The sequence below is a fragment of the Spea bombifrons genome, chromosome 2 (assembly GCF_027358695.1).
Source record: "Spea bombifrons isolate aSpeBom1 chromosome 2, aSpeBom1.2.pri, whole genome shotgun sequence".
NCBI classification, from domain to species: Eukaryota; Metazoa; Chordata; class Amphibia; order Anura; family Pelobatidae; genus Spea; species Spea bombifrons.
The window spans coordinates 85,528,602-85,540,949 of NC_071088.1; the positions used below are offsets into that span (position 1 = coordinate 85,528,602).

The window sequence follows — 12,348 nt, forward strand, 5'->3', positions numbered from 1 at the left end:
AGTATGAATTTCTCACAATGCACACACGTACACCTGCGCTTAGGTATGGTCTTCGACTTGGCTATTTTACATTTTTAAATAAGAATTCTGATGCATTCCTATGTGCTTTGGATCGTTGTCTTTGTTCTAAACCCAGTTGTGATTTAAGGGACAGACACATGGTCTGACATTCTTCTGTAGAATTCCAATACAAACTCAAAGTCATACAAAGTCATGATTACAAGACATCCAGGCCTTGACTTTATTATTGACAGTTGATGTTATGAGGTTCTTGACATGCTATACATACATGCCCCATCCATGATGCCCAGTGTCCTTCTGATGGAGGAGTCATGCCTACAGATCTGCGAATGCTATTTTAATGTCGTTTGAGACTTCCTGGATGATTTTCTATCATGCTCTATGAGATATTGACAGGCCTGCCACTTTACGGAATATGCACTACTGACAGATGTCTCCTCCATAACCTAAATCTGACAGCAAGGTTCAATGTTAGTCACATTTATATTGGGCCCTAATTAGCCCAAACGTTTTACTAAGGTCTTCAAAAATCCAACCCTAATAAAGCCTTGCATCGGGTTAAGGGTTCTGGGGCAATGTGTTTCTCAGACTCTCTATTTTTTCTTCCTACAACATACGGAGAACATGTGAGAGGTGTCCAAAATGTTAAGAGGACTACAACGTAGGATTGGGAAAGCTTTATTTCCATGGTTATTTTTGATCACAATATTTGCTATTTTTCTTCTTTTACAGGAAATTCAAGTATATGTCCTAAAAAGAATGTTTAGTCAGTAATGCCTCAATACACATGGACTTTATATAACTTATATATATGCGTTAAAATTATATATAACTATATAAGATAAGCAAACGTGTGTTTGACATTAACTTTAAATAGTGGCTTTTTGTTTGGCATCAGAAAGCATGTATGATCTTGATCGTGGTCACGGACTTGAAACGCATATAACAGAATATAATAATGGCATCTAATTGAACATCTCTATATTTAATCTTTGCAGATAACATATGATCGAAGTTTACTTAATGACTGCAATAACAAGCCACAGCTTTTTTTTTTCCTGTTAAAGAGATTTCCGTTTTTACTTCTTGTCGGCCAAGGTGACAAAAAAAAAAAAAAAAAAAAACGTAGACAACAAAAAAATACTTAATTCTACATTAACAATAAAAGTAAAAAAAAAAAATAAAAAAAAATATGCAGAGTTTGGTGGAAGCAAATGTTTAAATTCCTCACACATCTCTTAAAAAACAAACAAAAAAAACATACACAACTGCAAATGTATTCATCCATAAAAAAGGAAAACTTCCTCATTGACACACAAACCCTCTCCACAGACAATTCATTTATCAGGTATCCGCTCCAGCTGAGATTTCAAATTCCGCTCCCATAGCTTCTGGCTGTCTGAAAAGCCGTGCTTGCCTTTGTTAAACGAATTTGGCCCGGCGGATGTCGGTGTATCCCTAGTAGAGTCAGGACAACACACATTAACAACGGTGCATTGTAGCTGAGCACATTATCATAGATTTAACCCCCGCTTAGGTTTTGTACCTTCCGATATTTTTCATGCGCATTCTTGCTTCTGGGGGCATTTCCTCTGGTTCACTCTGCACATCATAAAAATGAAATATGAATTATACAAGGCTATAAAACATAAGTAACCAATAAAACCAAGCACAAGAAAACTGACCAACAAGTTTTAGATTTTTATACAAAGTTGATGGCGCTATATAAAACAATAAATAATAATATTAATAAATAAATAAACGTCATACTTTCGTAGCCATGGGCATTGCTGCACGCTAATGTTGAATCTGTAGCCAAGAACGTTAAACGCACATAGTACTATTACTGCAGGAGAAACGTCCATTTTGGCGTTCTTAAACGGCAATCAATCTTGCACCGTAACAAAATACCAGAATTAAAATCCATCAAATGTATTAGGCTTCGTATTCACGGAGTGTGACGGTAAAAATTCTGGCTTTAATGTCATAACATATCGCTTTTATAGGGGAGTCAGTAAATAAGGATCGTTTTGTATCCAGTTGGGCGTCTTAGGCAACCTTAATATCCAGCTGCTGCTAAAACTGAGGGCAATTGCACCATTGACAGAGCGGCATAAAAGCCAATTGAAATTATATATATATATATATATATGTATGTGTATATGTATGTGTATATATATATATATGTATGTGTATATATATATATATGTATGTGTATATATATATATATGTATGTGTATATATATATATATGTATGTATATATATATATATATATATATATATATATATATATATATAAACCACTTCCTGCTATTTGCTGTAAATTTATTACCAGTCATACACCTTTTAAATGACTGTAAGCTTTCTCATTTTAATTGGAAGCAGCAGTTTAAATGTGACAAAACAGAACTCACATCCTCGTCTTCGTTGAATACCGCAGCCACTGCACTTTTTTTGGGGGCTACTGCTGGAGCGGTTTCCTTAGGTTTCTAAAAGAAGAAGAAAAAAAAGGTATTAGAAGAGGTAATAGAAGTGAACAGAATGTGTGATGCTACACATATATACTCACACCACAGATTAAGGCACATTTGTTTTGTACATGATGGATGGGCTATCTTAAACACCTTCGGTGCTCCACCATAGAAGCCCAGGCGGAAGCGCCGGCAGCGGAGATTGTCTATGCCACGTCCACCCGCTGTCCCCATTAGACACCAGGGAGTCTGGGGGAGCATTGGTAAATTGTGGGGGGGGGCATTTTTAGGGGGCATAGTGGCATACCAGAGGGGGGGCATTATAAATTAAGGGGGGACTTTATAATGGCTGTTTTCCAAATTTCTGTTTGTATATAACCTATGCTAACTACATAATAGATACCAAAAATGTTAAAATACACGAATTCCTGATTATTAGATACTGTTTTACCATTCCACTGTGTATTTTTTCTGTAAAAATATTTTTTTCTCTAAAATAGCACCAACCTTTAAGGGTGCGGCCTATAATCGAGCCAATACGGTATACTCCAGGACTTCTCAGGTCATAATTTTTAGGCTACCCTCAATAAAAGTTAAGTTGTTGTTTTGTTTCTTTTGCTTCAGTTGATGACATTTCATCCAAACTGTAACATGCACCGTCGACATGTCCCCAATTAGCAAAACAGTGTGAAGCCATGTGGAGAAAAGCCATGGAAACACACAAGCTAAGTAAAGTTAAGATGATACCAATAAAGGTGGCACCTCAACTCTACTTGACTCCTGGAGCCAAACAAGATGCGATATAACGGCACCTCCTGCAACCTCCTTGGAATAGCGGTTTCTAACCTAGCGTACACACAGACACAACTAAAGCATGTATGTAGAAACCTCTTGAATCCCAGCAATGTATGACACCCTAGGGCAGGGGTGTCCAACCTGTAGTTCTCCAGCTGCTGCAGGACTACATCTCCCATACTCCTCAGCCAGCTAAGCTGGAAGAGCATTATGGGAGATGTAGTCATGCAGCAGGTTGGACACCCCTGCCCTAGGGTGATGCATTGTTAGGCCAACACTGTTATATAGACATTTTGACTGCACAATTCAAACTTCTCAAGTTGTTCCGTACATTGGTGCTAAGCTTGATGGATATAGAAGGTGCCTTCTTTGTAGTCTGCCCTCCGATCGCAAATCCAATCTTGGAGACTTTTGACAAGGGCTGGCTGGAGTCCTCCAACGGCTTATCTGCAGACCTTTTCTCTGCGTTGCGACTTGAGCTTTCTCCTCCATTGCTGGAAGAAACAGTCTTAGTGTTCACTGTTTTTTCTGCCTCTTCTTCTGGTCCTGGTGAAGTTGAAACAACTTACCAAGATGAGCATTTTATTTACTGAGCTGAATGATGGGAACAGCAACCACAAAAAAAGTACCAAAAACAAAAATGGGCCTTAGTATTAGTGTAGGCAAAAAACCTACACCTATACATAGATAAATGCTAGCAGTCTGAATTAAACATATAATAATATAGTTCTATATGTTCTAACCAAAATATTTTATTTCTAGAAGTATAAATATATATATATATATATATATATATATATCCTCCCAAAACTCATGATATCAGGGTTTGTACACGCAGAGCAAACATAACTAGGATTTTATACGCATACTCTGTAATGACAGTGAACCAACTAATTCGTATGCGACGAATATAGCCAATAGTTCGTAGAGGTAAAATTATGATTACAGTCACAGTCAAGCCAACATACAAACGCTTCAAACACTGAAAATTGGGCCCATATCCGCATATCACACGCACTCTCCGTATCACCTCCTTTCACTCGTTCCATCTTCTCCGCCATCTTGCAGGTCTAAGCAATACTGACGTCACTGTTTCCCACCTAGCTCCGCCCATCCAGTTACCATAGATAAACTGCCTGTAAAGATAGAGCGTCTTCCGGCTACTTCCGGACTCGCCGTCAGTGGTAGTGGATGTTTTGGATAAAATACTTGGAGGTAATAAAACGGGCTGGCAGTGTGGCGTTACTAGGGATGCCTAGTTCGTTGCAGGAGAGCGGCTGCCGCGCAAACTGTGCTGCTGCAGTATTTAAAAACGAAGTATATGCAACTCTAAGTTTTATTTTTTTTAATGGGTCCGTCAAAACACGCCGTGAACGGAACTGTAGTGAATACGTGTTGAAGGTGTTTTTGGTCTTCCATCGTTAGATTAAACGCACTATAGCAACTGACTGGTAATTAGGTCAAAATTCCACTGTCGTGCCTAGTCCTTGTACAGCCCGCATGAGAAAATCTTTTCTGGCTGCTCTTGCTTATTAACTGTTACAGCAGGTACGGGGCCTATACTATTTACAGCAATCTGTTTCAGGAGACAGAACTTTTAGTCATAGCACTAATATAAAAATCTACTTTCATGGTTTGTGACAAAATCTATGCAGTGTCACTTATTGAATTGTGATTTATTTTTTCTGTGCAATTGGCTTGTATGTATGTATGTTGTGAGCAGTTTTTTTTGTGCATGTGAATCTTATTAAACTTCTTGTGTGTAAAAGGAATCAATTTCAAAATTTCTGCGCATAGAATTAGACAACGCAGTTGATTAGCTCCCCCCCAAACATGGCAAAAGACATGCAAAATGTAACCAGGCTTGTAACCAATACTATTTAATAACAAATGTACAGAATAAAGCTATTGGGATAATGTTAAATTGTGTCCGATATCACTATTTCCATTGTTTTGTTTTCTTGTTTTCTGGCTTTCAATGTTAGAAACCATTTAATGTCCATACTTTACCATTTTTGAGCATATTTGTATTTTTTGACCTTGCTCTTTTCTCGTGAGTGACCACGTTCTATAAACCCTTCATGTTTTCTAGTTGGGACAAAGGACAATGCTTTTTTCCAGTCACTCTCCTCCTTTAAACTTAAAAGAATACATGTCATTTGGTCAAGGGTAAGATTTTTAGCTCCGCTGTCCCACTTCAGGTATCTGTCTAGAGGTAAACGTGCAGTGGTCAAATTCAGCCGTTTAGCATTTGCTAACGACAATCCCGTTTGCTGACATCTGTCAACTATGGAGCCAACAATGTAAACTTTATTATGGTCAAATCTCTTCAACTCATTAGGAGAATCTGCTGTCAGGTAAACAAGCTGATCCTGTGGGAAGATGTCTACATGGGACTTCTCAGTGGCAGTTACAAGTACATTATCCCAAGCTCCGGTGTAACGCTTTACCAGTTCCTTATGGTATGGTCCATTAGGCTGGAGGCTGCAGAAGTAGAGGTGGAAAGGATCTTTAGCTCTTCTGTTCCATCCTTCAGACAGCATTAACTGATACACAGTATTCTCTAGTTCATACCGTGACATATAGTTTTCATATACCATGTCAAACACTAGAGGTTGTCCCAATGTCATTGCCTGTGCAACTCTCCATCGGAGCAAGTTATCAATGGAGCTATCCCAGAACTTTAAAAATAAGGTATTTTTCACTTCTGTACTTGCTACTGCTGGTTCAGTCAGTGTCTCCATCTTAGCTTTCTGAAGCTCTTGCTTCTTTTTAATCCTGTTCTTTTTCTCCGTTTCCTTAATTGACAAGAATTTTAAATACTTTTTCCGCGATGAAACAGAAGAAAGCTCCACAAGGGCTTGTACTTGTTCTGTAGTCATGGATGTTGGCACAGCTCTACCTGCCAGTCTCCACATTTCTACCAATTCTCTCATGCTGGCCAGTGAGGGATCCTCTTGTGTTTCTGAGTTCAGTTCCGTCTCAGTACTTTGGGTATCAGATTTCATAATAGTCTTCCACTCATCTAGGTCTAACTTTGTATCTTCTGCCCTCAGGCACTGGAACAAGCTTATTGTTCTGTATAGCGATTGCTGACAAGGGACTCTTAAGGATGAGCAAGATACTCTTCCTTCCTGAACAAGAGTATGAAATGCAGATGAACATCTAATGGTTCGAGTCACCATATTCAGTAATCTCATTTTAGATGCAACACAGAAAGCCATCTACAAATACAAACATACAATGTGTTAGATAAAGCCATCTACAAATACAAATATACGTGTTCAATAAAAAAAAGCATATACGTATACAGTTATATTGCACAGATGGTGTTACTGACAGCCTGAAATAAATAGGTGTAACCGATTTTCATTTTATTTCCACAGCAGCTGACCACATAGCCACAGGCATAATACCTTTCTGCAGTGATTCACATGACTTATTGCTTTCAGCACAAATAACACCCAACAAAAGTTATGGTGGGGTAAAGGTGATAGAAAACCCCTTTACTTAAAATTAGAGCGGTAGCAGAGGCATTTTAAATGCTAATGTACAACCGCAAGAAGCCAGACGACTTTCTTTCCCCACAGGAATCTTGGAGCGCTAGTACCACTGCAAGGTATTCTCAGTAGGTGTATGCAAATTGAGAACAACAAGCGCCCTTTGCCTCTATATTTACACTTTATACATGGACCCCTTGGAGCAAATGCCCGCTGTAGTGGACAGCCTTTAAATAAAGCCCTGGACTGTGACACAATTCTTCCCCACACAGAAGACAGAGATGCTTGTTTAGCGTAAAAGCAGAAGAGAATACAATACATATTCAAATGCAATTTTTTTTACACTACCGTTCTTTAATAGAAATAGTTTCATTAGCCTCTCTCTGCCCTGCAGAGAATTTCTGGGTTAAAAAAGACCATGAGACACACGGTTTCCTTCACTGATGTATCCCAGGGATTTTTGGTACATCTGAAAAATATGGTACCCGTTTTATCCCAAACATTTTACACATCTGTTTTTTTTATTATTATTGTGTAAATGCAGTACCAGAACTTGAATATTGGAAAGTTCCTAAATCAAATTAAGAGGAGGTATGGCCGCGCTGTCGTATTTGGTAGATGTATCATAGGCAATGATGGCTAACCTCGGCTGTACTGTCAACCACGTTCCACCTCTGTTACGGTTTGGCCGGGTTACTGCCTCCTGTTAACAAGCCAAGAGAGAATAAGGTTAGTGCAGTGTCACGCTTTAAAGGGGGTTTGCAGGATGGTTGTAGTTTCAGCTGCCTTCACTAAAGATTTCGAAGGACCAAGACCAGTGAGGTTCTGCTGGAAGGAGAGCAGAGCTGGTCCTACAAAACGTATCCTTAAATCATGGGTGTTCCTAGATGTTTGTTTGCTTATTCAATTATGCACCAAAAGGGGCCATATCGAGCACAAGTCTTCATAATACAGAGTAAAATAATTGAGCTGAAACTGCTGATCACCTGCTTCGTTACTCATTGATAGCTACACATTTAGAAGAAAAGACGTAATTTACCCAATTTGATTAATCCACAAACAGCTTGACTTTTGGAACTGTGGACTATTAAAAAGCACCTCAGGGACAGAACGATAAACAGAGTGACTAGTAAGCAATATGCCACTGTGACTGGAATATGAGCTCCAGACTGGGTCAGTTCTCATTGCTCTCTGGGTTGCAATGCTTCTGAGCCATCTGCAATCACTGAAACCCTCATATCATTCACTAGATACCCCACCTTGTATAACGTGCCTATCAACGTTACTCTCAATCCCATACCACACTACTTTAAATCATATAGGGGGATATAAAACATCTGATCTCAGCACCTTCAGTCTTTGAAGTGTTATCAACCTCTATTAACTGTGACATGTCACACAAACGCATATAGACGAGAGGAGTTAAAATGTTACAATTACCGCATAGTGTCAAACCAACACAATAATGTCTGCCACCCCCTACAGTAACCGTGGCTGGTTGATCCAGACAGAGGTCACTCTCCCCATGTGCAGCGGCGCGCATACAGCATGAGGCATACTCACAATAGTTCAGCTTCACTTCCGCCACACTTTCTGCAGTGACAGCCTCCGAGAACTCATTTCCGCTTCCGGTGATACCGCGCGTTCCCGACAGTAGACTTAGGGGTTTAGCAGGTGCCCGTCTCGCGCACAGGGATCACGGATATGTCAGGGTTGGTGTAGGTAATAGAAGATGTTTTCAGGTTTCTTCCACGTGTCGCACTCCTGAGCCGGGTCACAGTAGAGGCAGGGAGAAAAGTTAGAAACATCCAGCCTTCTGACAGGGCGTTCTGTGTCTCAAGCGGTCCCTCTGGTCATCATCACTAGGAAGTTATTTTGTGTTTTAGCGTGATTGCCCAACAGGTATGCATGCTAATTAATGACTGTTGACATACTCTGAGGTATCAAACAACTGACTGCTTCTGTGGTAAATTAGTCTGTTCGTGGCCATCAGAATGGGATTACCCCGATATAAACCTTTACCAGAGAGGTAGGGGCAACTACAGATACCCCATACGGCCCTACCTGCCCCCTGGAAAATATTCCTTAGGCTTTAGTTCCCCTGTAGGTCCATTTCCAGGTGATTTGAAGCTTTGTTATCTCAGCCCAGTCTACTAGACACATATCTGGACTGCTTACTGCCTGTGGGAAACTATAGAATGGCTCAGTCTCTATCACCCATCTGGACCCTCTGACTAATGAAAGTCTTTGTGGGAAGGGACTTCAAAGCATTGCCATAAAGAATCAGCTAGGTGTGGTGTTTGAGTGTTGACAGCCACCCAAAATATCAGATGACTAACAATAATGGCAGCCTTCTGGTCTGCAGATAAAGGCTTGTCGCCCCCCCCCCAAAAAAAAAAGAAGTTTCTGTCAATTCTCACCTACATTACAGTATTTTATGCTCAAGGAGGTGATGGATGCTTCGGGATCTAGTAACAGATACAGAATCTAAGATTGGGGTTTAGAGACATATGTTTAATCATTTATAGTTTTCCTTCGTTTCTACTATTTCTACATGAGTAAAACGACTAGTGCAATAAGGCTCTAGTATACTCGACGATACCATCTGCTAGAAGGTACAGCCTTTTTATGTTTTCGCATAACTTCACTATTGTATTGTGTTGCAGAATCTGTGGACGCTATAAAAATAAAACATGTTTCCATTTCGTTTCAGCGCAGATGCATTTCTAGCTATTTACTGCATGAAGTCCTACCACGTTTTTGTTTTTCAGATAAGCTATTTCCTTTAATAGTAAAGAACATGGTGCGAAAATGCTGTTTATTAATGAATCCGTGCATACATTGTAATATTGTACTTTTTTCCTTGTAGAAACTGGTCATTGTGAATGCACCATCACTGAATATGAGTTTCCTGCTGCCTAAGCTGAGCACTAAAAGCGAGGTGGATCAAGCAATAAAAGCAACAGCTGAAAAGGTCTTAGCCCTTCGATTTGGAAGAGATGATGATCCAGTTTGTCTGCAGCTCGATGAAATTGTAAATCACGTACTTCGCTTTCATATTAAGTTAATATTATTAACTAAAGGAATCTTGCAATGATATTTAAATACAATGTGATTTTTTTTTTTTTTTATTCCCAGCTTGCCAAAACAGCGCACGACTTGAGTAAAATGGCAACTATTTATCTTGTGGACGTGGATCATGTACCAGTCTATACCCGATATTTTGACATCAGCTACATTCCTTCTACAATATTCTTTTTCAATGGACAACACATGAAAGTGGATTATGGGTAATAAGGATTTCCTCATTTTTATATGGAAAGGTGTGTGTGTGTGTGTGTGTGGTGTATGTATGTGTATCAGACACTTTATAATAGATCACGTACAAGTACTTTAATAGAAATTCCAATACATATCGAATTATTTTGAAACTTGGCCTGGCATTTCCAAAGGTAGGACCTTTCCGCTACTACAGATCAACACTCAGGAAGGAAGAGTGCATATTAAAGTACTTTTCTGTGGTCCAGTGATTGAAATCTGTAGTAGTGGTCTCTGCACAAGCGCATGGGGGTTTCAATAGAACCCCCTCTGCAGTGTTCATTGAGGTAGCTCTGGAGCTGACTGGAGGTAAGCATGTAAAGTGCAGGGAACATATCTCCTGCAGGGCAACTAGCATTGGCAAAAAACACAAACATTGTCTTTAAACATTGCTTGAATCTTAATTATAACGAATACAATGTGTTACTTTTACAGGTCGTCAGATCATACAAAGTTTGTTGGAAGTTTTAAAACTAAGCAGGATTTCATTGATCTAATTGAAGTGATCTTCCGGGGAGCAATGCGTGGAAAACTCATTGTACAAAGTCCTATTGACCGAAAGAACATTCCCAAATACGATCTTCTGTACCAGGGAGTGTAGGAAACAAGGGGTGATATGCCACAAAACAAAATAGCAGAGTGTGTGAAAATCAGACAGTGTCATCTGCTTCAGGTTTCATGAACACAGCAACCGAGCACTGTTTAAAACTATGAAATGGCAGAAAGAAAAGTATTTGTTCACGCAAAAAGTTAATGGAAAAGTGTTGGTTTAAGCTATCTTCTTATAATTCAGTGTACAACTTTTTCAATTGTTTTTCTTTGTAAATAAATTATGTATTAATAAAAACTTGGTTTTCTATTACAAAATTATTTTTAAATTATATTTATTTTTACTATTTTAAAAACTTTTTTTCCTCTCATTTCTTTGAACAGGGAGAAAACTCCCCGTTTTCACTTTTATCCCCACTGCCACTGATCACGGAATAGTCTCCATGCACGGCTTAAATGATCAGCGCCGCCGATCACAGTACTTGTGGCGGTTCCCCTTTAAGCATGTACTATTAAGTGCATGCCTGTGTATAGGTTAAATGTTATTGTCAGACACTGTACACAATGACCTGGGTTTGCAATTCATTTTAAGGCAATATATACAATCGGACTGAATACTTTAGGCATCACCTGTTCTACACAATACACAGAGTGCACATTGAGAATTCCTTAAGTGACATTAAGTGCTCTATATATAGCATAAAGGAATGTATAGGTTGTCTGTTCGGCTGGAGTATCGCTTTAGGTCAGAGCTGTGAATTTCCTGGGCACAGTCATGCCAGATTTGTAGCATAATGTTTAGCAGAGTGTGAGTGGAATCCTGAACTAGACAAATTGTGTCCTCAAAGACCATGCTTGTCATCCCTGCTCAGGATGCAGACTGTGCATTTATTTATTCACACACACACACACTAAGTTACATCCACCAGCCAAACCTGAGAGATCCTGTAATGCAAGCGATTCTGGCTGGGTATTCACAACGTCATACATGGATGCCTTAGAGCTAACGTCCAAGCGCAGGGGTGCGGAAACAAGATCACTAGTCATTCTCTTCCCCATACATGTTTGGAGGTATTTCCTAAAAATTGAGCTCCCCGTTAAATCAAGGGCTGTTCAAAGATGTTTTTATCATTTCAAACTCTGTAGGGCGAGTGAGATGTTAGTAATAAAACATCTTCTGTTTCCTGTTATGAAACAGATTATGTTTTCGGTATCAGCCAAATCCCTTTTTTTGTTTTATGCAAACGATTAACGAGTTGTTAGGGAAGGCCATTCATATACCCAAGCTTGTTACCACCAGAGTCAGGGACTGCAAATACAAATAAATAGTATTGTATACTATACAATATGTATGGTGCAAAAACCTTAACAAACAAACACAACAGACTGATGTTTATATTTTAAGTGAAAGATCCTCATCAACCACTATATTATGGTGCAAATTATGGACTTTATTCGTGGTAAGTGGGAGTTTCTAGGACAGCCGTGGTTTCAGCACAACAACCTCATTTTGCACGGCTACCCCGTGATTAAAGCCCTTTTACGACAGGGGCAGTCTTTATATGTAAACAAACTGTCTATTTTGTACACAACATAATTTATATTTTTAGAAATAAGAAAAATAAAAAACTTGGTATACCATTGTCTTTACGTTTCAAAAATACCACACATTTTATGACTTAAACAAAGGGTT

At 39.1% G+C, this 12,348-nt stretch overlaps 3 protein-coding genes across 5 annotated transcripts; 1 reads left to right on the forward strand and 2 right to left on the reverse strand.

Annotated features, from left to right (window-relative positions):
- Positions 1–683: 683 nt before the first annotated feature.
- Positions 684–4,406, reverse strand: PCNP (PEST proteolytic signal containing nuclear protein). Its single transcript, XM_053455001.1, has 5 exons — positions 4,319–4,406; positions 3,620–3,834; positions 2,437–2,511; positions 1,568–1,623; positions 684–1,479 (listed from the first exon to the last, which is right to left on the reverse strand). Exons 1-5 carry the CDS (start codon positions 4,347–4,349, stop codon positions 1,359–1,361), a joined length of 498 nt encoding a protein of 165 aa, XP_053310976.1. The 5' UTR covers positions 4,350–4,406; the 3' UTR covers positions 684–1,358.
- Positions 4,407–5,143: 737 nt separating this feature from the next.
- TRMT10C (tRNA methyltransferase 10C, mitochondrial RNase P subunit) lies at positions 5,144–8,378 on the reverse strand. 3 transcript variants are annotated; one of them, XM_053457411.1, is made up of 2 exons: positions 8,352–8,378; positions 5,144–6,512 (listed from the first exon to the last, which is right to left on the reverse strand). In XM_053457411.1, exon 2 carries the CDS (start codon positions 6,510–6,512, stop codon positions 5,295–5,297), a length of 1,218 nt encoding a protein of 405 aa, XP_053313386.1. In that variant the 5' UTR covers positions 8,352–8,378; the 3' UTR covers positions 5,144–5,294. The 3 variants fall into 3 exon arrangements, with proteins under 3 accessions (XP_053313386.1, XP_053313384.1, XP_053313385.1); XM_053457409.1 differs by having other exon boundaries at positions 8,278–8,366; XM_053457410.1 differs by lacking the exon at positions 8,352–8,378 and adding an exon at positions 7,433–7,483.
- A 75-nt stretch (positions 8,379–8,453) lies between these two features.
- TXNL4B (thioredoxin like 4B) lies at positions 8,454–10,973 on the forward strand. The gene is made up of 4 exons (XM_053457412.1): positions 8,454–8,507; positions 9,653–9,822; positions 9,927–10,078; positions 10,542–10,973. Exons 2-4 carry the CDS (start codon positions 9,691–9,693, stop codon positions 10,705–10,707), a joined length of 450 nt encoding a protein of 149 aa, XP_053313387.1. The 5' UTR covers positions 8,454–8,507; positions 9,653–9,690; the 3' UTR covers positions 10,708–10,973.
- The last annotated feature ends 1,375 nt before the right edge of the window (positions 10,974–12,348 follow it).

Excerpts from the sequence above, each read along its gene's own strand:
- PCNP (XM_053455001.1), bottom strand. The coding sequence starts at position 4,349 with ATGGCGGAGAAGATGGAACGAGTGAAAGGAG. Across the intron at positions 2,512-3,619 it reads CCATCAAGCTTAGCACCAAT|AAACCTAAGGAAACCGCTCC; the intron begins GTACGGAACAAC and ends TTCTTCTTTTAG. Across the intron at positions 1,624-2,436 it reads TATTCAACGAAGACGAGGAT|AGTGAACCAGAGGAAATGCC; the intron begins GTGAGTTCTGTT and ends TATGATGTGCAG.
- TRMT10C (XM_053457409.1), bottom strand. The coding sequence starts at position 8,331 with ATGCGCGCCGCTGCACATGGGGAGAGTGACCTCTGTCTGGATCAACCA. Across the intron at positions 6,513-8,277 it reads GTCTGGATCAACCAGCCACG|ATGGCTTTCTGTGTTGCATC; the intron begins GTTACTGTAGGG and ends TTGTATTTGTAG.
- TXNL4B (XM_053457412.1), top strand. The coding sequence starts at position 9,691 with ATGAGTTTCCTGCTGCCTAAGCTGAGCACTAAAAGCGAGGTGGATCAA. Across the intron at positions 9,823-9,926 it reads GTCTGCAGCTCGATGAAATT|CTTGCCAAAACAGCGCACGA; the intron begins GTAAATCACGTA and ends TTTTATTCCCAG. Across the intron at positions 10,079-10,541 it reads CACATGAAAGTGGATTATGG|GTCGTCAGATCATACAAAGT; the intron begins GTAATAAGGATT and ends TTACTTTTACAG.